The sequence below is a fragment of the Elgaria multicarinata genome, chromosome 4, assembly GCF_023053635.1.
Source record: "Elgaria multicarinata webbii isolate HBS135686 ecotype San Diego chromosome 4, rElgMul1.1.pri, whole genome shotgun sequence".
NCBI classification, from domain to species: domain Eukaryota; kingdom Metazoa; phylum Chordata; class Lepidosauria; order Squamata; family Anguidae; genus Elgaria; species Elgaria multicarinata.
The window spans coordinates 104,521,851-104,546,306 of NC_086174.1; the positions used below are offsets into that span (position 1 = coordinate 104,521,851).

Below are 24,456 nucleotides of genomic sequence, written 5' to 3' on the forward strand. Positions count from 1 at the left end.
CTTCTGTATTAGTGCTGTTCAGTTCTCAGGATCTTCTACTACTACAGAGCAGGCTTCTAAATGACATGAACGTGACACTAAGAATAATACGTACACAGGTGTGTTGTAGTGGTGCAACACCACAAACTACTGTGCAGTGTTGCCTGCCCCTCCTCCCCCGAAAGTTTCCTGCACCCATATAGCAGGGGCAAGAGTTTTCTCCGTGCAGCATCACAGTATATAATGGATGGTGGGAGAGTGCGAAAGATAGTAAATAAGGAAGATACAGACTTTAGCCCCGCCATTTCCAACATGAGGCACTCCAGATGTTTTGGGCTATAACTACCAACTTTCCTGACCATTGGCCGTGGTGGCTGGGGCTGAAGCCTGAAACATCTGGAAGAAGGCTGCTGTAGTATATCAAATTCTAGTGAGCCATAAAAGTCCTGGAAAAGTGCCTGCGCAAACAGAGGAGATTAAACCCAAAGTCACATGAGAGGACTTCCCAGTGCACTTCTGCCCCCTGCAGCCCCCCAAATCTGCTCCAGAGGGTCCCCTAAACCTTCAGAGCAGATCGGGAAGAGGAAGTTGTGGAGTAGGGAGGGGAAATCTGTCCTGCAGCTTTCATGCCACTGATGGATGGCCGGGGTTGGATACAACCCAGGAATGTTTGGAGTCACTTTCCTCATACAATGATCTTCCGCTAGGCCCTTCCATGAGCTGCGTTTCCACCAGCAGAAAGATCCCCAGACCATGGGGGCCATTGCATTTTTGCACACAACAAAAGCTCTTCTCATTCTACCTGATCTTAAGCATGTTTAATCAGCAGTCTGTGCCATTACGTTGAGCGGGTCCAGGTCCGGGTCCCTCTGGATTGCGAAACTCTGCATGAGAATTTGTTTCAGACTCGCTGTTTCTGTTTCAGCCATTTAGCAGCTGCGGCTCATAAAATGCTCCCCGTGAAAGGCAGTGTTCCGGAACTAGCTGAGGTAATGTAAATAGTCAGCGGTTGAATATGATTTGTTCTTCTTGAGCTACTCTGGACACATAAGGAACTTGTTGAAGGGTGGGGCATAAATCAAAAGAATAAAAAAAATTTTTTTAGTGTTTATAAGCAAAGGAGCAATAGGATGGGATAGTTTGCTGCAGCTTTGCACCGGGTAGCCCAGATATTGTTCCTCCATAGGACCCTCCTAGGAAACTGTGAACACTAGTATAATACTAAATTGCCACAGAGTAAAGCTCAGATCTTCCCTGCACCTTACCTACTTCCCTTCCTTCCTTCCTTTTAAATGTGGGAAATCTTTCCCATTGTGATTGGACTTGAGCTTTTCTCAGCTTTGTAGCCAGAGAGAAGAAAGATAATGAACATGTCCACTTTTTCTGTATGGGGGTTATTTTCTTCCTACAGTTTCCCTCTAGCAATACCGCCAGCACTGCAAACTTGTGAACTGTTGTAAACTGAGGCAGAGTTAAAATACTGGAAGTGCAAATCACCTAGCATATGCTTTTTCTTTTCTTCTTTGAGATACTGATCAAAATGAGTGGTGGATTAGTTTGATTACAGTTCAATAAAGAAAAACAGCAACACTATTGGAAGAAAGGACTCTCCTCAGTATTTTTCATTCCCTATTCTTCCAATGCACTATCCGAAGAGGGCACACGACTCCTCAAAAGGTGTACCATTAGCATCCACTCTTACATTAACTAAAACGATGACTGCAATTTTTAATCAGTTTACTTGGCAAATTAATCAATGCAAATATGGGCTGATTAATCTGCCAGATAAATTTTGTGCATCTATACTGAAAAAAACGCCAATATATGTCGTAAACATTTCACTTAGAGCACAACCTATACATGTTTACTCAGATGTTAAGTCAGCTAACTGGGTTATACGGTGCCTTATACTGAGTCAGATCCTTGATGCATCTAGCTCAGTCCTGTCGACAGTGATTGGCAGCAGCTTTCCAGGAGTAGCAGAGAAGAATTTCTCCAGTAGGCTTGTTCTACCACTGAGCCATGGCCCCTCGAGCTTTAAGTGGGCATTTTAACATTTGGTCTTAATCTTTAGCATTTTACACCTCCATAGTGTTGAATGCTGGAGTATTTTCTGAAGCTGCTTTTAAAGGGAACAGAGGATGCTAAAAACGTGTCCTTTTCCTCACTTTTCTTTTTCAGGCAAGGCTCTGTCTGTTCCAGGCTGTTCGCTCCATCCTGGCCAATGGAATGAAACTTCTAGGAATCACACCGGTCAACAGAATGTAACAGGAAGAGTTTCTTCTTCAAGGCCTATTGTAAAATACTTTTGTCCCATAAACTAGATGTTGTCTTCCTGTCCTTGTTTCGTCTGTACTGTGTATTGTGTTTAAGCTTTCAGTGCCCTTAAGGATTATTTAAAATACTCAGCGGGCATGTCTATGTGAGTCTCCCACTGTATACCCTCAAGCAAACCCTGGGCTTCATTAATATCTCAATTAATTGCTGTGATCATACCTTGTCATGGACCTCATGGGGGGGAGATGATCTCCATGGCTGCAGTTGTGCCACAAACTTGGCTTCTATGGATTTCAAAAAACACATGCACTGGTATTGCCATTTTCTTTATGATGACCTGTATGCCCAATGAGATATAAGGTTTCCCTATACTTATGTATCCAAACACAAAACTGTACGTTTGTGTATTTCCCCATGAAAATCAGCCATTTCCCCCAATTTTATAGGCAAGAGGGATAGAAGTGACATTAAGCAAAGCTCCTCTTGAGCCAAATATACAACTCTGTACCTCTGTGAATCAAGGTATTATCCATACTAACAACCTTTGCAGGAGGCCAGTGAGGGAACAGGACTTACCTAGTACTTATTTCCTGCCAAGATGTTCTATGACAAGTACAGGATAAGTGAGGAAAACCTGCTTCCAGAAGAGGTAGATCTTACTGTGTCCATATCGAATAAAAGACTACCCCCATCCCCACCTGTACAAAAAAAGCTCCTGGGCTCTTTAATATCCATGGGGGGGGGAGGGGGGGAGGGGGCTTTCCCCAGCAATTCCACATGCCAGAACAGGACCGCAGGTTTGAGGTAGTAATTAAAAGGGGCTCCCTGCAGTATCCATGGCCTGAAACCATGCCCCCTGCTGTGGCCCTGTAGTAGATGCCTCATAAATCACACTGATTTGTTTCCAAAGGCTGTAGCAGCCGCTGCCTTATAATTGCTGTGCTATCAAGTCCAGGGTGGGTATGTCTGTCACACTGCACTATCTGAACAGTACCCCTATCTCAGTGGACCGTATTTCCTTTGTGGGAATGAGAGGCCTGCTGCTGCCATGTTCAGGGTCTTGATTTCTTCTGCTGCTGTGGTAACGGGAGAAATAGAGGTCCCAGAACAGTTAAGTGCTCCGCTGGGATCGTTTTAGTCGGCTGGAAGCTAAGAGCAAGAAAAGTAGCTTGCTAAAACATAAAGGAGGAATGAAACAATAGTAGAGTATGTTTATTTCCTCCAAATTCCTTCCACCAAAACATTTATATTGTCACTTTTTAAATTTATCTTCTTTGTACTCTTTTCTCTTGTCCTCTCACCCCCACCCCAAATGCCTAATTAGTAGGGAACAATTGCACCAGCTTTGCCATTGATGAACCAATCCCTTTCCCTGTTCTCCAGTTTGGTTTTTTTTAATCTGCTTTATTGTGAAAGGGGCTCTTCCTTCTCTTCTCTCCCCTCCTTCCCTCAATGAAAGTTGTGGGGAGGAGTTAACAACCCTTACTATAAAACAACTTGTAGTTAAATGAATCAAAAGTTTTAAGCGTGCTGGGGCGGTACTTCTAGCAAGGGCTCTCAAGCTCCATCCCACTGACTCTCTCCTGCGTTTGATGCCATGTATGGACATTACCTGGTCCATAAGCAGACTAAAACAGAATGGTTGAAAGCCCTTTTTATTGTAATTGCAAGCCAGGCCTTACAAAATGAAAATTTTCCCCCTCTAGCTTTATAAGCAAGCTGAGATGTGCACACCTTCTAGCACTTACCCTGTTTTTTCCAAAAACAGTAAGCCTGGGTGATCTTTCTCAAAGAGGTCACGAAGGAGGCCTCACCTCCCTCTACAACCCCTCCCTCATAATCAGATGGGAACTACAGTCCTACAGCCATTGCATGGAATAAAAGGGATTTACAGTGCAACCTGAGAAACAGGCATGTTTGCTGTGAATGTCAAGATCAAAATTAATTCTATGCCCTTCAGATTAATTAGGTCATCATGACTAGTATTCAGGGCCTGTTTTCCAATCTAATTTTAATTGGCTCTCTTTCTTTAATATACCAACTCACAGACTACACATTCCTAGTTTAAAAGCACATACAATTATTTAATGAAAAAAATCACCTTGCAAAAGCTGCAGAAAAGATAAAATATTTGCCTGCTCAGGAATTTCAGTGCCGAGATAAGTTAACAAAAATGGGAAATGTACATCTAGGCGGTGTTAAATACATTGTGCTTCTCCTCCGCAGACTAAGTTGTATTTGATGCAAATACAGAGGCTCAAACCAAAATGGCACATAGCGCTATCTAATGTATTTAGCACTTAGCTGTGCCACAAAAGCGTAACTATTATACTAGGGTGACGATATGAAAAGGAGGACAGGACTCCTGTATCTTTAACAGTTACACAGAAAAGAATTTCAGCAGGTGTCATTTGTATACATGCAGCACCTGGTGAAATTCCTCTTCATCACAACAGTTAAAGCTGCAAGAGCCCTGCCCTCTTGACCAGATGCAAAAGAGGACAAGGCTCCTGCAGCTTTATTATATTTGTATCGTGCCTTTTGCCCAATACTGGGCCTCAAGGTGGCCTTACAAAATTTAAAACATATATATTTAAAACCTATGAAAAGAAATATACAAAAGTTAAAAGTACATTAAATATATTACAATCTTAAAACATTAAACATTTAAAATACATGACAATTTTAAAAGTCCTTAGCATAGACAGAGGCCCAGATTATTCGCCAAAGGCCTGCCGGAACAAAGAAGTTTTTGCCTGCTTCCAAAAGCACATCAAGGAGGGAGCCGGTTTAGCTTCCCTGGGAAAAGAGTTCCAGAGCACTGGAGCAGCCACCAAGAAGGCCCTCTCCCATGTTCCCAGCAGGCGCACCTGTGATGATGGTGGGACTGAAAGAAGGTCTTCTCCAGAAGATCTCAAAGCACGGGCAGGCTCATAAGGGAGAATGCGGTCTTTCAGATAACCTGGACTTGAGCCGTAACTATTGTGATGAAGAGGGAATTTCACCAGGTGCTGCAAGCATACAAACGACACCTGCTGAAATTCCATTTCTATACAACTGCTTCAGGAGCCCTGTCCTCCTTTCCATATGGTCACCCTAATTATACAAAATGGTATAACCCCCCTTGTCATAATAGAAAATTCCTTGTAAAAGTAGCAGCTGCAGCATTGTTATCCTGCAATTGCAAAAATAATAAAAAAAATAAAATAAAAAATAGTGATCTTCGATTCAGCATATCCAAAGCTTAAAGACCTAGAATCCGTTTCAGCTAGAATTGTGTTCTTTTTATCAGACGATAAGCGTTCTGGTCCCTGCTTTCCCCACCCCAACAGTCACCTTGGTTTTATTCTAGTTGCAACAGCTAGTTTATCATAACAGCAGTTCAGCAACTGGCTGGATCTTAAAGCTCGGCACACACAGAAGACGCTTACGCAACAAAAACGGGACAAAACTATTTAACGGCCGAGTGATCAGTTTGGTAAATGCAGCCGCTCTCCTCGCAAGAGGTCTTCAAATAGGTATTTCTGCCTGCAGAGAATCCGTATCGTGTAGTACATCAGAGTGAATTCCAATGGCACACCACTCTTTTATTTTATATACAATATATACATATTGCTGCACATTCCATTCCTTCATTCTTTTTTGGGAGAGTAGGACCTTCACAGTCTGACACAAAAATAAGACATACTTTTACATGAAAAACAGTGCTTCACAACTTAAGTGAAGTATCCATCCTCCAGTGTAAGCCTTCATTTCCCTAAGGATTTACTTCACTTTTTTAGGTGGGTTTTTTTTTTTTAGAAAAGTCTTCCATAAACAGATTAAGGCTAATTTTAAAAAGGGAAAGGAAAGAAGACACCCGTGTGTCAAGTCTTCTCTGTTTTCATGCCAAGCGTCACACATGAAGAAGATTCTCTTTCGACCCTTTTGTTTCCACTGGCTCTAGTTTTGTCGTGTCTTGTCGAGGCAAACCGTACAGATATATTGAAATGCATACAAGGGACGCACCAAGAGAGAAGGTTATGGCTAGAAGAGGGGAAAACAAAGCACATGGTAAGGCTTCCTGAAGGATGAGGCATGAGGCATTTTGCCTGATAGAATCCAAAGCAGAGTGGGCAATTTGGGGCCCTCCATATATTTTGGCATACAGCTCTAGCGTAGCCAATGGTGAGGGATGATAGGGAGTTGGAGGCCAAAACAGCTGGAGGGCCACAAGTTGCCCACACTGACTAGGCTCTCATTTGACATCTGGATAGTTTTGCTTATCACACATTACTTAATACAGCCAGTATATAATACAGCCGACATGACAGATCCCCTAAGGAAGTATAAACGAGGAACTAGGCAGAATTCACACACGCAACACCAATCACTCAGTGACTGGAAGCGGCTATCTGCATATGTGAAACTGCCATCGGTGTCTCATGACATCATCTCAAACAAAATATGGAGGCGGTTAAACATTCAGCTATTGGTCTGAGTACGATGGGATACTTAACAACATATATGACTGCGTGCAACACCCTTTCACTGCTGTTAAAGCCTTTCTGTTAAATGATCTAGAACCACAACCTTTCCCCCCAAGAGATAAGAAATTCTAACTTTCAAATTCAACAGAAATTATTATATTTGGTGTGGATGCCTTTTGTATTCTTAATGGAACTACAGCAAAATAAGCAAGGGAAATGGGTCATCCAGATTTGCTAGGGGCACCCAGCAAAACTTAGTATGACCCAATCTCAATGCGTTCTGCTTCGTTCATTCCAATGTGGTAGTTTTCAAAATTTGATCAAGCATCCATAGCTTTCTTACGCCATCATTAGTCCACAAAATGTTGGATGTCACTGTTGATTGAATATGCAACCCACTTTATGGAATCTTCCTTTATATGAAATACCAATAAGTAGTTTCCCCCATTCTATTGAATCAGTAGGTAGTGGGAAAACGTTGTTTTAAAGGCTAAGCCTCAAGTAGCAGCCATTGGAAATCTAATTTAAGTATGAAAACACATGCTATTTTCACCTTCTTAGTAAGAGACCTGTTTCCTCGACTGCAGTGTAATTCTAACAGTTGTACTTGGTCTTGAAGTACAACTCTTTTGATTTACCACATCTGGCAAGAGTAGGTGTTGCCAGCATAGCCTTTCCTTAATGACCAGCCACGGTTCACTGTATATTTTTGCTTCTTTTAAAATCTATTTTAAAGTGTTTTATTCTGTTTTTATTTTATTTTATCTTGTACACCGCTCCAAAATTTTCAATGGGGAGCAGTATATAGATATTGTAAATAAATAAAATGAAATAAAATAAAATAAATTGCTGGCCTACGTTTTTTGTCAGTAGGTTGTCTACAATGAATTGGAAATACCACCACACTGCCAAGTAAGATGACAACGAACTGACAGCAGTCATACCAGCTGCTGGGGCCACATAAGCAGGAGGGCGCCAATGTGGCCTTCACAGAGGCATCTGGTTGGCGACTGTTGATCCAGTACTATTCTTCGATTCAAGCCAATGCAAAACAAACATGACAGCAGAACAGCTCCTAAGATTGGGCCGCAACACCAAAACGCAAGAACAACTTACTTATCTGTAAGCCGAAGAGAATGACAGACGCAATAGTAGAGAGAACAATGGCGGCAGCTGCAGAAAAACCCTTCATAATGTTGTCGGTGTATTTAACAACAACCGAAGTGTAGAGGCCTCCAACGCTGGAAAGAACTAGGAAGCAAAAGGAGGTGTGCTTGTTAATGAAACGTCAAACTAGAGCTATTGCCATGTTGGTTCAAAGAAACAAATAAGAAAATAACTCTTTAGTGCCATTTTTGTTGTTGATGGAAGCCTCATGGACCACCAAAACATTGAGTTGTATCCAATGTTAGTCCTACTTAGAGTAGACCAGTTGAAATGAAGGACACTTAATTAGACTAACATTGGATACAACCCATTGGTTTAATCATATTTCCCGGAGTTGATATCATATACCTTTTGACTTAGCTTTAAAAAAAAGAAAATAAAACTTTTTAAGAGCTGAGCAACAAGAATTTGAGAGAATTCTCTTACGAGAAAATGCTAAAGATACTATACTTACAGATGACAAACCAGACGTAATGTGTGTACCCATAAAAAAATCCCTTCTCTATTACTTGAGCTCCATCAGACATGTAGACACCAACCAAGGTCACCACAATTCCAGAGAGGTACATCTGAATGTTCCTGACCCATAAAGATGTATCTGAACTCTTTAGCACCTTCTCAAAATATACCCCTGAAAGGAATGGGCGAAGGGAGAGAAAGATAAACAGAAACTAACATGGAGCAGAAACCAGTCAATCAATCTGGTGGACAAAGGAATAGAAAAAAGTTCTTCACAACTGCTGTTTCGTGCCTGGGTTGCTAAAGGCAATACGGCTTACACAGCTTATTTTGAAATCAACAGTTTAGCATATCTGAAAGACCAAGCCAATCAAGCTAGCTGAATAAAATATTTCAAAGTAGAAAACATGCCAAATAATTTTAGCCCCCCACAGGCCACTCTCACTTTGTGCTAATTATATTTGAAAGTATAAAATGAGGAAAACTGGTACGAACATTCAGGCATTTTGAATGTAAAGGCAGTTAAATACAGTTCTTTTGTTTTTTAAAACAATGAAAAAAGCAGTAGTCCTAATTCCGTGCAAGGCAAAAATGATTGCCGTAGAATTTACAACTTTTCACCTGAGTCCAGAATTAAGCTGGATCAACTATGCTGGTGGAAATGGACTCCCCCAACACCTCTTTCCCATGACAGCCCCTCCAGCCCCCTAAAAATGCTATGGAGTCAGGAGACCCTGCAGAATGGGCTCAGCTGTGGTGTGAGGAGGATTGGGCAGAAGGCAGTTGCACAAGTGGAGATCCTGGGTCCAACCCACTGTATAATATGCCACCAGTACCCACGTTTATTATTACAAAATCTTCTAGAACAGCTCAGGCTGTTTTTCAAATCCATGTTATTTCTATTCTATCCATGTGCATAATTCTGTGCAGAGTCTTTTTAATGACACCCACGTGGCAAGTCATCTTTGGCAAGTCCATGGAGCCCTCTGTGCAGATACCTGTGTCCTCTGCTGCCACCTCCCAAACAGGGGCGTTGAGCCAAAAGTACCAATCCTGTGCTGAAAAGAGGAAGGCGTGCTCCACGACTTCTACTGAGCTCATGGTTTTAGTTTTTGTGAACCGCCCAGGGAGCTTCAGCTATTGGGCGGTATAAAAACGCAATAAATAAATAAAATAAAAAATAAACGGCGCTGTAGGTTGAAGGGCTCAGCTTGACATGAGATAGGCCAACTCCTTAGGCAAATTTTGCTGCATGGGAACTACTGAAGAGCACACTGTAACATGAGAATTTGGGGCCATGCTACGCCTGCACTAAGTCCATTCCTGGGAGCGGGTGTCCTGACATAGGGAAGACTTACAGTGTAGGGCCTTCCCACAAGGCCCAGAGCCTCTCGTGTTACCCAAGTGACACAGGAAGGAGCTATGTTGTAGTGGTTCCTAAACCATAATTGTAACGTAAGAAGAGGGCCGGAGCTGTCAGACCAGTTATAGGCATAGATGGCTTCCTGCTGCCTGTACAATGTCTTACCTGCAAATCCTGAACATAAAACAGCAATAGCGATTGCACCAAAGCCTATCAATGGATTCTGTTCCACCTAAAGAAATAACAAAAGGGGAGACAGTCTATTTATAACCGTAGTGGCAGCAGTTACTTCCAAAAGCTTAAGTTAGAACACCAATTTATTACACCAATAAAACTGGTCTTGGGCAGCCTATATCATGTGTGGGAATCTGATTTGCTATGTTTTCTCACCCGTGGAGAAAATAGATGGATAATCATTCTGGAAATAACTGAGAAGGTAAAACCCTCAATCATCATGCAGCTTTTCCTTATTTTTGTCTTGTGTAGTTCCTCTTGCAAATCTCACCTCTGTATTGTAAAGTCTTGTTATTAAACAAACAAGTAAGGTCTTGTTATTAAACAAATAAGTAGTGTATCTTTGCTCAGCTGTAGCACAGATGTGCTTACAGTCACATCCTTCAAAGAGACAATTTATCAATGAAAGATATCTAATTGATTAACTGAAGCTTCTACTAAACTAAATAACTAACATATTGCAAACACTTCAATCAATAAAAGCCACCACCCATTAAAAGAAGAAAAAGCTACAGTATTCACCATATTTCGTGAGAACTCCCTGTGCCAGTAATACACCTAAGCCTAAAAAGGCTTCCAACTTATGTGTGTGTTTTTAAAGACTCTTCAGAATTGTGGACAATTCAGATTTGTTTTATTCTAACAAATTGAGACTGATTTAAACTGTCGCCTTCAATTGCCTGCAATTCTTATTTTAGCAAGGAAGTATTTGAGGGTCAGGATGAAACTATCTGTTATCTGATAGGTCTTCATCAGCATGTTTACTCAGGAATAAGTCCAGGTAAGTTCAGTGGGACTTACTCAGAAGTTAAGTGTGCACTGGATTTCAACATAAGTTTCTTTCTTCTTTTTTATAACAAAATTTCACTGAAGGAAAAATGAGAGGTTATATCTATGTGACCTCCACAGAAGCTGACCAATTGGTTTAGGATTTTGCACACCATACTGCAATCTTTCAGCTTAAAATTGCATGGCAAATGTAGCTCACCTTTAGCGGAGAATAAGAAAAGAGATGGGTTGAAAGAGATGATGATGAGTTATTGTTAATAATACTTGGCATTTGTATGGGATCTAGAACATTGAAAGTGCATAGTATACATAATCTCAGTAACCCTTTCAACAACTGATATTGCAAATGAGAGAGCTGCCGTGGGGGCTCTGTGGGCCGGATAGGGCCATTGGCCGTGGGTTCTGCACCCCTGATCTAGTCATTTCCATGTAAAAATGAGATTTCCCCCTGGTTCGAGACTCAGTCTACCAGTTGCTACAGTTCACCTGTCAGGGGTGGACAGAATATAGATTGGCTCTTTGTCTGAAGCTGTTTCTGGTTACAATCCCACATGGATTCAGTGATTGAAATGAAGTGGAAAATATAAATAAATATGTGCTTCTTGTGAACCTTTAAATAAGTGGTATATGCTTCCAGAGTCACTTTTCAATGAAATTATGCCTCTTGATGCATACATCACCATTCCAGATTTGAGAAGACAGAAATGGAGAAAGGGCTCCTCGTGATAAACCTTACCTGAACTTTTGTAGCCTGTGCTGGCTTCCACTGAACAAGAGTGACTCCACCACACAACATAAAGACTGAAAACCACTGCAGTTTACTCAGAGAGCGGTTCAGCATTAAGACTGTACATAAGGCAGTGGATGGGATCTTCAACTGATAGGTCACCTAAACACCAGATTAAAAGGGTATGGTTTATGGACAGCATCCATTAATGTTTACGCTATTATAAAAGCGTTCGTCCTGAAGGTGCCACAAGACTCTTTGTTGTCTTTGCTGCAACAGACTAACATGGCTACCCAGTATTGCCCAGTATTGGGCAAAAGGCGGGATAATAATAATAATAATAATAATAATAATAATAATAATAAGAAGAAGAAGAAGAAGAAGAAGAAGAAGAAGAAGAAGAAGAAGAAGAAGAAGAAGTAGTAGTAGTAGTAGTAGTAGTAGTAGTAGTAGTAGTAGTAGTAGTTACAAAGGTATTAATAGCTGGGCATCACATTCCCCATGCTCCAAACTTGTTGGGTTGGATCCAGATTTAGACATACTTAGAGCGGACCCATTAAAATCAATGGGACTTAGGCTTGTAATAACTAATCCAAGCCCAATTGATTTCAACGGTTCTACTAGAAGTCTGAATCCAACCCAGTGTGTAAAATCCAACGTAAGTCCTAAATACAGTAGAGCCAAAGCAGGACTTACATTGGATTTTACCCACTGGATTCAACTTTTCCCTCTCATTTTTTAGCAGCGATGCTTTCTTGTGAAACAATAACTTAGTTACCCCCCAAAACAGTGACCCACAGAAATTAGGAAAGATTTATAGCACATCAAGTAGGAAAGAGTTCCATGTACATCCCTTGACTTTTCCCTTCCATGACTTGCAGCTGATAGTGTGAGCCATTTCCACTGAAAAAGTGTTGTCTTTCCATTGCTGATGGACAATGTAAAAGCTCCATCTGCAGTGCTCGATTTGCAAGGACTGTTTCATACATGCAAACTGCCACCACTGGATGAGAAGTAGGCAGGCATGAACTCGCCCCATAGCTAACCCATCTTAGAGTTCTGTAGCTTGCTGCGTAACATCCACCATTACCTGGTAAACTGCAGCATCCAAATTGCTAAGAGCCAGGAATGCCATATTGTTCTGAATGGCATACACGAGAGATGGAATGCTTAATTTGAGTAGTTCTTTAGGGCTGCCAAAGATGTTTTCTTTTAAAGATGTCAACAGTCTTCTCGGGTTTCCAGTCTCTCTGGGGGGAAAAGAATGGGGGAAAACGTTTTCAGGAAAGACAAATATGACTGTAACTATTTAACAACTGGTAAGTAGAGCAAAACAGGAATCATCCAGAAACAGCCCTGTGGAAGGGTCCTATGCTCACAATCTCCAGCTTGCCTCCCTGTTGCATCAGCACAAGGCAACGTGGTTTCTGGGAAGGGCTCATTTTTGCCATAAAAGCAGCCCAACTCAGAAGAGCCCAAGAGGATAACTGCTCTGCTTAAGAAACGTGGTCTCTGGAAGCACCCACAGTCTTCACTGTCACTGACAGAAAAATTGACTGTACCAATCTCAAATGTGCCTCCAAGAAAGACCTACAAATAAAATACCTCCTGGACATTAATAAGTAGGATACTGTTTGCAAGTTAAAAAAAAATCATGCCTTAGACTTTCCCTTTTATAGTAAAACAATACAATTGCATGTATTTCACTGGGGTCAATAATACTCCACAATGTAAAGTACAATAACAGTTGCTCAATTATAACAGTGGAATGATCACGAGTTGTCAAGTACCAGTGACAAAAATAACGAATCCCAGACCTTGCAATCGTAACAATGCTACCTGAGCAGCCCTTTCGCTCATCGTCAGCAGTGGGAAGCCCTTCCAGCTCTGAGGCTGCATCTGTCTTTATATCTATGCTTTGACATTCAAAGAACTTTCCGTTATGGCGCGTCATACAAATGTCGGTAATAAATCCATGAGTTTGGATACATAACGTGGAGACCATCTGGTCACAGGTGTCTACACTACCTTTAGTCTTCTTATAACCAGAGTGGTGAACCGGTGATCCTCAAGATGTTGTTCGACTACAACTCCCATCACATCTGACCATTGGCCATGCTCGCTGGGGCCAGTGGGACTTGGAGTCCAATAACATCTTTAGGGTCCCATCCGCCGTAAAATAATGATCACAGGCTTGGATCTAGTGTCTGAGATTGCTGTATCTTTATGCACTGAAAGAAGAGGATCATTGTCATTTCCTTGATACATAACTAACAAGAGTATTTACAAAAAGTTCTGCAGTTCACACATCTCAACTTGTGGGCAAGGAATGCTGGAGTATTTCTGGCTTGCTTGTTTTGTTTTTCCAAGGTGCCAGCCAGAGATAGTGGTGTTTTTTCTCAGCTAATTCCCTGGCGAAAAGGTTATCAGTTGTTACAGTTAATCTGTAACCTGTAAATGTGATGCTTAGTTTATCAACCACTACCTAGTTTAGATTTTGACCTGCTAGGGCACCCTTATACATGCCAGCACCATAAACATATAATGTTTTGGAATCGCAACATAAACAGAATTTTATGCTTTGTGGGATTATATGACATAAAATACCTTATTCAGGACCTTACACTGAAAGGCATTAATTGTTCAGTATGAAGCACTCTGGAAGAGTCTTGTAGCTGGGGCCAAAATGACTACAGATGCTGGATTAGTACATTCTGTGCAAAATGATAGCCATGATGAAAAAAGAACCAGTTTTGCTGTGTCAGAAGAATAGCTCTGATGAAATAACCAGTTCTGCTGGATCATAAAGAAGGTGGTTTAGGTTTAAAAGTTCAGGTTTATAAAGGAGTTTTGTAAACCTATGGAGTACTGTTCAGCCCCGGTACTGTTTGTGGTGATGAAGTGAGTAATTTATCAAGTATAAAAATAGGCAAACTGTTTTCTTCAGCCTCTACACTCCTTTCTCGCACAAAATGAGCAGAACAGGTTTTGGGCAAAGCATCTGTAGACATGATGACTAACTAATGACTTTAAACTGCATTTGGTGGAGTCACTTTCACCTTACATGCATGTTTTCCCCCTCCGTCGTCCCAGTCATTTCAACAGTGGTAGAACTGACCATAAAGGCATTACATGTAAAAACACAGATTTTTCACCAAATTAAGGGGGTGCTGAGACACCACGTGATAATTCACACCTCTGCATGGCTGAGGAGTTCCTAGGACACGGAGTTGTGGAAGACTGGTGCCACATCTTCATGTCACTATCACTTTATTTTAGAAGCCCATGATATAGTCTGCACTTTTCTGGGACCCAACACCAAGACTCAGTATATCATTTATGAATTTGATACGACAGTAATTATGTATTTGGAGTCAGCACACCAAGAATGGCTGCTTTTCATGTGTCCCCCCATAATTACAGGGTAAGCAAACGATTACATAGTTGGAACCAAGCCTCAACAATTTACTGATAGCTAGTGACTTATCTTTTGCCGCTTGATACTCAGCTTTGCAATTCAGTGTTGCTGAGTGCACTTTACTCCAGAAACACACATAACCTCCCCCCCACCCAGTATTAAGCACGCTCTCATATTAGCTCCCACCCTTCCACTACCATGCGTCCTTTACAAAAGAAGCAAATGTAATATAGCCGCAACAGAAGAGGCTAAAACATTAGGATATGGTAATGTAACTCAGTGGTCCAGCACCTGCTTTGCATGCAGAAGGTCCCAAGTTCAATTTTTGGCATCTTCAGGTAGGGCTGGGGAAGAGCCTTGCCTGAAATCCCAGAGAGCCACTGTCAGTGTTGACAATAATGGCTCTATGGACCAATGGTTTGACTCAAAGTAAAGCAGCTTCCTATGTTCCTGTTTACACACATTTCTCTTCAATGGCAATGTGGAGGGTAGCAAAGCAGATACTGTAGAACTGCAAGAGAAGAGGTTAACCTTTCTCTCCCCCCCTCCACCTTGCTGGCTTCACCTAAGATTGTTTTCTGCTAAAAACAACATGTTTAACCATGGCTAGTGCTAATCAGGGTTTCTTGCCTTAAGAACCTGAATGTAGGAAAACTAGGGTGACCCTTGTCTGGTCCGGCATGGCTCTTATGTTCCTATCGAGCATGGTTTGCTCAGTGTAAATTTAACATTTAAACACGGTTGAAACAAACCAAGATTTGCAAAGTCACTTTGGGTTTTAAGTTTTACACTGCGGCTTGCAGCCTATCCTTAACTATGATTTAGGTATTCAAACATAATGCTTAAGAAAGTCAACTCACCGGTAAGCATTATGCCAGTGTATGATTAAACCCATTCATGCAAAGAGGCCTGGGATATCTTATCTGCACAGGTACTGTGATATATGCATCCCCACTGAAGGTTCAGAGCTCTCCTAAAAACTGAAAGCGATCAGGAAATTGGTCACATGGGTTGTGTGAATTTTAAATCAGAGTCAAAGTTGTCCTATGTCTTATAAGCCCAACATTTACGTTTAGTAGAGAGCAAGGACAACTATTGTTCATACTATAATTTATATGTTGATAAAATAGGCAACTGGTCTGTGCAAAAAGTGATTCTGTGACTTAAGTGATTTCCCCATAAGCAGAAGGATGTTTTTTAAGGAGTCAGGGCAGGAGAAAGAGGCAGGAGTGACCAGGGGCGTTACTAGACGAGGCTGTAGCGCGCGTTACCTTCCGCAGTCGTGTCGAGGCTTCCAGATGACGTTCACCAGGATCCGTCGTTATCCTGCGGTGAAGCCTCTTTATCCCGTCTTTAAAAAAGTGAGTTCTAGTGCGCCTTTTCCTGCCGGCCCGCGCTAATTCGGAGTAGGTGTGGGAGGATGTGAGGTCACTGCGGTCCGCACTGGTCAGGAAAAGGCGTGCTAAGGGGAGTGGCCAGCGGCTTCGGTCAAGCTGCCTCCGCCATTTGCGCCCAGCCCGCAGCTGGGGCAGCGCAGCTGAGCGGCTTTTTTTTATTTATTCCCACAGTGACAGTTTGCGCAGGAACGGAGGACTGGAAAAGTGGCTGGTGTGCTGCTGGGGGTGGGTGGGGGATGGGTGGGGGATGTGCACCTGTTTTTTCTATTTCAACCTCTGCGTGGGTCACTTTTCGGAAAGGCGGGCATCCCACAGTCATGGGAAGTTGGTGACTCCTCGGGTGGGCAGCCACAGCGGCCGCATAATGGCGGTGCTGTACGCTGCACCGAAGATGTAAAGGCTAGCGGGGACTGAGGGGGACGCTCCAGGCACGAAGGGCTGTGTGCCTGTTGGTGTGGGTACGCGGCTGGAAGAGGGCACAGTTGTTTCTGGGCTGCTGCCATGCCTACACCCAGATGTGGGTTGGGTCCGTGGGATGGGGGGGAGGGCACAGAGGCGGTCATCGCCACCGACACTTCAGAGGCATGATGGGAGATCTAGGCACAGAGTGCCCATGCAGACGACTGACCTCGGGTCATATGACACCCGCCACAACCCCCATCAGGAAGTGACCGCATCAATGTTGACCCTCAACACCGGCACTCGCTGGTGCCTGAGGGGGCTGGTACGCAGCAGCAGCAGCACTTCAGCTGGCACTGCCACTGCCGGTGCCGCGGCATCGCTGACGGCTGCGCAAGCAATCTACGCTGTTTGCGGTCTTTCAGACTTGCGCAAACCGTGCAGCGAGCGAAAAAACACCCCACGGAAATCAGGCCGGTGTGGCTGCACAACCATGCTCGAGGCGGCAGCAGCACAACTGGCGCAAACTTCCGCCACAAATCTAAGAAAGGTGTGGATCATGAGGCGTCACGGCTGAACGGGAAAATCCGCTTTCACCGCTCCTCAACGACGGAACACCCGGTAGGTCTAGCAAAGCCCTTCCTGGCATGAGGGTCATAAGCCAGGTGTATTTGGTACAGGTACGAAGTTCTATTGGCAGCCTCTATCTTTTCTCATGCATTCACTGCTGGATCAAGCTCTGTTGCAACAAACACAACACTAGCTGGAGGATGGAGGTGTAACCAAGAGATAACAGTGGGTCTCTTTATTTAAATCTAGATCTGCCGCAGTCATGTAAGCAGACGTAAGTAGTGGTCCCAATTTAAAGAGCAAGAGGGGCCATGTGGACAAAGGGCAACTTTTTGGGCCCGTCACTCACTCACACCATTTTTCTCCAAGCCAAGTTCACTTCTTGTATCTAAGCTCAGCTGGGGAAAAAGCAATCTCACAGAACAGGCAATGAGGAGGGAAGCTGAGGGCAGGTGGGAGGATTCTCTAACCTTCACTCCATTTGCTCAAAAAAATCACACCCACCTGCCTTTTATGGGTCAGATCTATGTTTAGACACAGAGGTGCCACCATCACACATGTCATTTTAACTTGTGTTACCAAGGAAGCTACAGTTTCACAAAACAACTTTAAAACATATTTATTCTCACAGGTTACAGGAAAGCTCAGCATTCCAAGGGACAGAAAGGTTGGGGAATTTCTTAGCCAGTGAGCCATGCTACATCATACAATATCCCTGTTCATATGATATTATTATTATTATTATAATTTATTTATATAGCACCATCAATGTACATGCTAAGCCATGGTGGTTGAGCATTTTGAGCTAATCATTATGGCTTGCTGTGTTGGGTGAACCATTCCTAACCATGGTGGCTACATAACCATGGGCTGAAACACGCTCACTGACCATTTTTAAACATATTTAAAACTGCTAAGCCTTCACTGCTGCAGAAGGGTTAGCACCCTAACCATGGCTTAGCATGTTGTCTGAACAGTCCCAATGAGAACAGTGATTATTATTGAAAGAGCTGCAATACACCATCAGGAGCAGAGTTGGTAGCAAGGCTTATCCGTGCTATGATAGCAGCACACTGAAATATGGCGTGGGGTCATGGCCAGCCTTACCATTAAGCAGGGTGAGGAGACCGATTTGGGAGTAGAATAGTCAGAATTGTTAGATTGTTACTGGCATGGGGGAAGGAACCATTTGGGTTGTGCCTGTGTGGACTAGGAGAGAGCCATAGGTATCTTCTGATTCAGAACCCCTATTTAACACTTATCACCACCACATTTGAAGGCAAACAAGTACAACATTGTTCTGTGGATTGCTTCTGATCCTTAAATGCCACGTTAATGAGAACGCAAGTTCTTCTTGAATGACTCTAAAGAATCATGCCTACAGCAGCCAGAATGACTTCAAACCAAGAGTCGGCACTTAATCCATACTGACATCTCGAACTTTATCCAAAACAATGAGAAAGAACCCAGATGGTGACGCCCATTGATCGAGCAGCTCAGAGGAGAGATTTGGAAAAGGAGACAAAAAAGCATACGTATTCATTTGCTTTGAAACTAATGTTTCAGAGAAGTTGTATCTGCCTGTAGAAGCCTAACTAATACTGTAGATATGAACCACAGCAAGAAGCATGGAAAAGAAAAAACTTTTTTTTTTAAAGAAAAAGAAATAAATGAAACAGAAAATAACAGGAGAAAATCCACCACTCATCAGTGCTCATACTTACTTTGCTAAAATCCCCAAACTTAGGAATAACTTGATAACTTCTGTAATACAGACGGCTGTAGTTGAAAAGTACAGAACTGTTTCTGCTGTTCTTGTGTATCGTAAGGCTACTGTATATGTCGCAGCCACCAAGGTCATCACCGTCAAGCAGTACAACTTAAAAAGCAAACTGACATTTTCTGAAAAACAAAAGCATTGCTCTGTAAGATAGGAGACGCGAACCACCTTGACAACAGAGCTGAAAGTAAAGCCACCTATGCCATTCTGACCTTAGAGAATAACCCTTTAAAACAGTAGAATTCTAGATTCCAAACAGTACGGCAAGCCCGCTTGCAGAGGCATCATTGGCAGGCCTTACAAAAATATGTGTTGAAATAACTGCAATGCAAGCGGGGCAAAGCTATCCAGGTTTGTCACGCCTGCTTCAAACCCTTCAACGCTCCTCAAACATTGTTGTCTTGATGGAATAACCTTTCACCACGGCTAGGCTGAGAGCTACTCCGACTGCCCTTAGGGTCCCCTATGAGGGCTCCAACATTTTTCCTCACCTAAAATTTCCATTTGGGGGCATTTCTTCACCTCCTTGGGTACTTTTATCCAGTGCCATGGCATAATTGTTGATGCCCCAGCACAGAAGGGTAGGTTCAAGGCTCAAAATGGCCCTACCCTTATCATTGGGTACTTTCCAGACAGACAGCTCAAAGTCCTACCAATCAAAAGACATTGTGCATCTATTCCGTCTTTTCCTCCTTAACTGTTTTTTTGGAGGAAGAAAAAATGGAAGAGGCAGCAGGGAAACATGGGAGGGCTACCAATAAAAGGAGATGTTGTTTGATAGACATATACCCCAGTCCTGTAAAATTCTGCAAATGACACAGGTGATTGTATGCTAAAAGCCTCATCTGGAGGCACCTCCAGTCTACACTGATCTGTTAATAGCAGGATATTTTCAAAGGAGCACCTCTTCTGGCACTCACAACTGAAAATAAAGACCAGCACAAATTAATAGGATCATTTCCACATATTGATTTTAGGATCAACGTGTGAGAAGCTACTAGCAAACACGAGTATGACAGGATCATCTGATTCTTAATAAAAACAAGGTATAATGGAGTAGAAGTCATAAATCTCCAGCCATCAAGGAAGGCTGTTACATTTTCATCACAGTGTTTATTTATATATTCAACTGTGTATGCTATGGATCAACCATTAGTCTGATATGGCTACGAACTGCCACGTCCTGCTATTCATATCTTCATTCTTTTAAGAGAGGTACACCTTTGATTGTGTAAACATTCCTGCAAGGTACACCAAACTGTTGCAATCATATAAACTAAGCACATCTTTGAAGAGGTAAAATCTCATTCTCTCCAGCATAATTGGGTTAAATGTTAGCAATAGACAGATCTGCAAAAGACAAGTCCCCTTTGGATGCTTCCAGACAGATAGCTCCGAGTGCTACAAATCATTGATCTTCTGTTGTAAGCTACAAGCAGAATAGCAATTGATTGTCCACATTATTGGGGAATATTGTGCATTTTCTGTGTGGACATCCCACGATGTTCCATTCACACCAAGTGTCTTTAGCGCTACTCTTCTGTCTTTTTTTAGGGTTTTGCCACAGCAGCTGAACCTATCACAGCTCAGCAGACATTCACTATTCATTTTAGAGTGGGCATCATTTTGATCACCCACTTATTTTTTCAATTGACCTCTTAAGTCACTAAAACACCTTTTCAGACTTTTAAAAAATATTAAAGTGAACTACCAGTTAATTGAAAAGTATTATAGTATTATATCCCTATATAAATATTTAGCCAGGTGGTTAATGATGATGACCATAAGGGTCTTTTAGGGCACAATCCTATGCATGTTTAGATAGAAAAGACCATAGCTGGCTGGGGCATGCTAGAAATATATATAGAATTGTGCCCTTAAAGTTTTTTTTTTAATATCAGCATTTTAAAGATATAGCATTATAGCCATATAAACATCTAATACATTTTCTTAAAATAGCATTATACAGATATAATGCTGACATTAACCACCCTGCTAAAACAGCAGTGAATGGAATGGACTTCTTTTCCTTACCATTTATATTAAAAAGATATATTAGAGATATAGCCTATAACACTCTTTCACTTTAGTAATATTTGTGTGTGTGTGTGTGTGTGTGTGTGTGTGTGTGTGAGAGAGAGAGAGAGAGAGAGAGAGAGAGAGAGAGGGAGATTGTTAAAAATAAAATAGAGAGATGGCCAAAATGGCACCCATTGCAAAGATTACACTGAGGCTCAATTCAGACAACATGTTAGTCAACACAGTGTGAAAACTCTCACCAGTTGAGTTTTTAGGAGATACCACACACACAACATGTTCTAACTCCACCATTGTGTGATTGTGGGCTACCATGGAGTTTAATAAAATCCATTGTGATGTTGGATTGACAATTCCTCAGCCCTCTCTCCTCCCCCGGTCTTCCTGATGGTATCTCATCAGCCATTGCTGTGAAAAAAACATCATGGCAGCTCTCCCTCCTTTCGCCACCCTTGCCAGAGAACTCTGTAGCCAGTGGGAAAAGTCAATTCAACAAAAAACTCCATGGAGCCCACCACACAACACGCAACACAACGGCTATGCAAGAACCCTCCTCTGCACAGCGTGGATATTCTGCGTGGAGTGTTTTCTAAAGCAACTCCACCATTGCGTGGAATTTTCCCACCAGACAACACATTTCTCAACAGTGGTGTAAAAACTCCAGTTCTCCATTGAGAAACGTGTTGTCTGAACTGAGCCTGAACGTGTGGTGACCTGTGATAGGAATATTCATCTGCCCGATAGGCCACAACCAGTATTAAAACCACACTTCTTAAAAAAGAAATAAGGGTGGTGCTAATAGCATCCACATCTGTGGAGTGTGTGTTACTCTTCTTAAAGAAATCAGCCTTTCTGTGGTAAGAAAGAAGATGGAAGTAGCATTGGAAAACCCTGGGATAATTGCAAATGGATGACGACATCATGTAGACGACCCCCCCCCCCTTAAAATGTGAGTGAATGTGCCATGGGAATACCATAATAAATGCTTGTCTGGGAGGAGCCCTCGACAATACAGGCTAAAAAGTGTTGTATCTAAGTAACTCTATTTGGCAGAAATCTTCAGAAACAACAGAAAGCATGTTTCTAGCAGGAGTTCAAGAATCACTTCTTGCATTACATTACACATGTGAGAACATATTTGCTTTCTGATATTTATTTTATTTATTACATTACAATACCACCCAATAGCCTCTCTATAAAAATGTCTGTTCCGGCATTTTATTTCAGTCTAATCATGTATGCCAGATGCAGGGATTGGCTTCTAGATTAAGTTATCAAGACCCCCCCCCCAAAAAAAGCACAAGAACAGCCATTTCCACATTGCAAGAAACCACCCATACTCAACTTGCATGAAAGGTAACAGGAGAAGCAGCCCTAGGTGTGTGGAGGTCTTCTGTCGCAACTTTAAGGGCATTTTTAACCAACTAAACAATATTTCTAGGCAATACATGAGAGAACAGACCACAGACATTGTCAAAGGTGGTCTCTTTACATAAAAGCTCAGGAAGAGACTGAAAGAAAGAGGACAGTTTGAGGTGCCCACACAATCAGGTGGGGTGAGGAAATTCATTTTGTGCCATACGAACTGGGGATGATTGGGACTGCAGTCCAATCCATCTGGAAGGCAAATCTTCTCAGCAGCCCTGAATGTGCTAATTTAGGAGCACCTCAACTTGCAACACCTTTAAAGTACAGGATGTGAGCTACACTACTGCTTATAATGGTTTATAATGGTTATAATAACTGTTCAGGCCCAGGACACATTACATATACAGTTTTCATACCGTTTTAAAAGTGTTATATCCTGCTTGGTGTAGATCGGCTGCAGGTAGCAGAGTGGGGTGGAAGAAAGGCAGTGCTGTCCATACTCTTCACCTAGTAAACTCATATCTTTCATCTTCATCCTATCTGACAGGCACATGCGGTATTCTGCACGAATCGCTACAGTCCTGGAGTTGCTATTTACAGGTAGCAGTCAGTCGGGCGTGTGTCTCTTTCGCACCTTATCTGGAAAAGCGATCTCCTCCTCCCCGCCCCCGATATCGTGATGGGTTCCAATTCAGAGGGAGGGTCTCTTCAGAAACCCCCACCCCCTCTCAGAGCAACATGGGGACGCCCAGCTATTCGCCCCAATGAAACGGACTGTTCCAATTTCGTATAAGGGGCACCACGATTGTGAATGGCGCAGGTAACTTCCAGCTTCTATCGTACTATGCAGGTGCGAGTGGGGAAGGGGATTTGAGGACAAGGTGTCTCTCGCTTACCTTTCGGAGGCGCCATGGTATCCAGGAGAAGAATCAACGGGAAAGCGCCCGCCCTACCAAGACTCCCAATGTACCACAGAGAGTGACGGCGGGCGGCTAGAGCGGCCAACACAGGCGGAATTCAACCATAGAGCCGGTGAGTTTCTTCCGCCGGAAGCGGAATTCGAATCTGTCTAACCTGAAGTAGAGAGATAATTGGATGTATTGGCAGGGCAATTTTTTTTTTTTTAAAAAAAAAATGTTTTGAAAACTCAATAAAATCAAATTATCAACAGAAAATTAGACCCGAATTTGAAAATGCAGGACGTTTTTGCTTCTTTTGTTTCTGGTTGGATGTCTCCTCGTTTCCTATCGGCAGCTGTTCCCTTCCTTCCCAGGGGAGCAAACGTCGTTGAGAACTGAAAGGAACAAAGAGACACGAACGTTTTGGATGGGCAGGTCTTTTGTCCGGATGGCAGGCTTTCCTGCTTACTTTAGACAGCCTTTCAGAGAGGAGGAGGGGATATATTAAAAATCTTCAGTGGGACAAGTAGTGTAGATTTCTGATTCCCCCCCCTCCCAATTCTCCCGCGGATAAATAGGGCTTTCTATACCTTTTTACACTGGAGTAAAAGTGACATCCATTTACAGTGATCGGCGATATAGTTTCCCCCTCTAGTAAAGAAAGCGAAAGGCAAAGAAGTACACGTTCTTTTTAAGGCTAGTCTTTTTTTAAAAAAAATATGCAGGTTTTCTCCGTTTTGCAAAAATGTAAAAAACAAAAAAGATAATGTTAGAAACTATCTAATATGCAACAGACTAACTGGAAACTGCTTCTTATAGAAGCTATTCAGGCACAAAGTTGTGTGTCTCCAGAATGGCATAAAAGAATTAACATAGGAAGGAGGACCCGAGTCCTACCTCGCTCATGGCAAGACGAATGGGAGAGCTAGGACTTGCAATACCTGCAGCAGCCACATTGACACGCCTCAAACCACAATGCAGAGGCTCAAGCCCCTGGATGACTGGAGAAAGCGACATCTGTTATATACTGGGGGTGGGTTTTATGGGTATAGCATCCCAAACAAACATGCTGTGCCCATTTCCTTTTCATTTGTGCTAACAGCACATGAACCTGTAAAGTTCCC

The 24,456-nt window shown here is 42.5% G+C and overlaps 2 protein-coding genes across 3 annotated transcripts in view; one reads left to right on the top strand and one right to left on the bottom strand.

Moving 5' to 3' along the window:
- Positions 1-2,302, top strand: part of RARS2 (arginyl-tRNA synthetase 2, mitochondrial) — a 30,296-nt gene extending 27,994 nt beyond the window's left edge. For both annotated transcript variants that reach the window (XM_063124908.1, XM_063124909.1), the window contains 2 exons: positions 905-968; positions 2,161-2,302. In XM_063124908.1, the coding sequence (XP_062980978.1) occupies positions 905-968; positions 2,161-2,247 (151 nt within the window). In that variant the 3' untranslated portion in view covers positions 2,248-2,302. The remainder of the gene's footprint in view (positions 1-904; positions 969-2,160) is intronic.
- Positions 2,303-5,828: 3,526 nt separating this feature from the next.
- Positions 5,829-23,406, bottom strand: SLC35A1 (solute carrier family 35 member A1). The gene is made up of 8 exons (XM_063124911.1): positions 23,330-23,406; positions 18,973-19,150; positions 12,555-12,714; positions 11,474-11,626; positions 9,880-9,946; positions 8,347-8,523; positions 7,842-7,976; positions 5,829-6,282 (listed from the first exon to the last, which is right to left on the bottom strand). The coding sequence occupies exons 1-8, from the start codon at positions 23,343-23,345 to the stop codon at positions 6,152-6,154; spliced, it is 1,017 nt and encodes a 338-aa protein (XP_062980981.1). The 5' UTR covers positions 23,346-23,406; the 3' UTR covers positions 5,829-6,151.
- Positions 23,407-24,456: the final 1,050 nt, after the last annotated feature.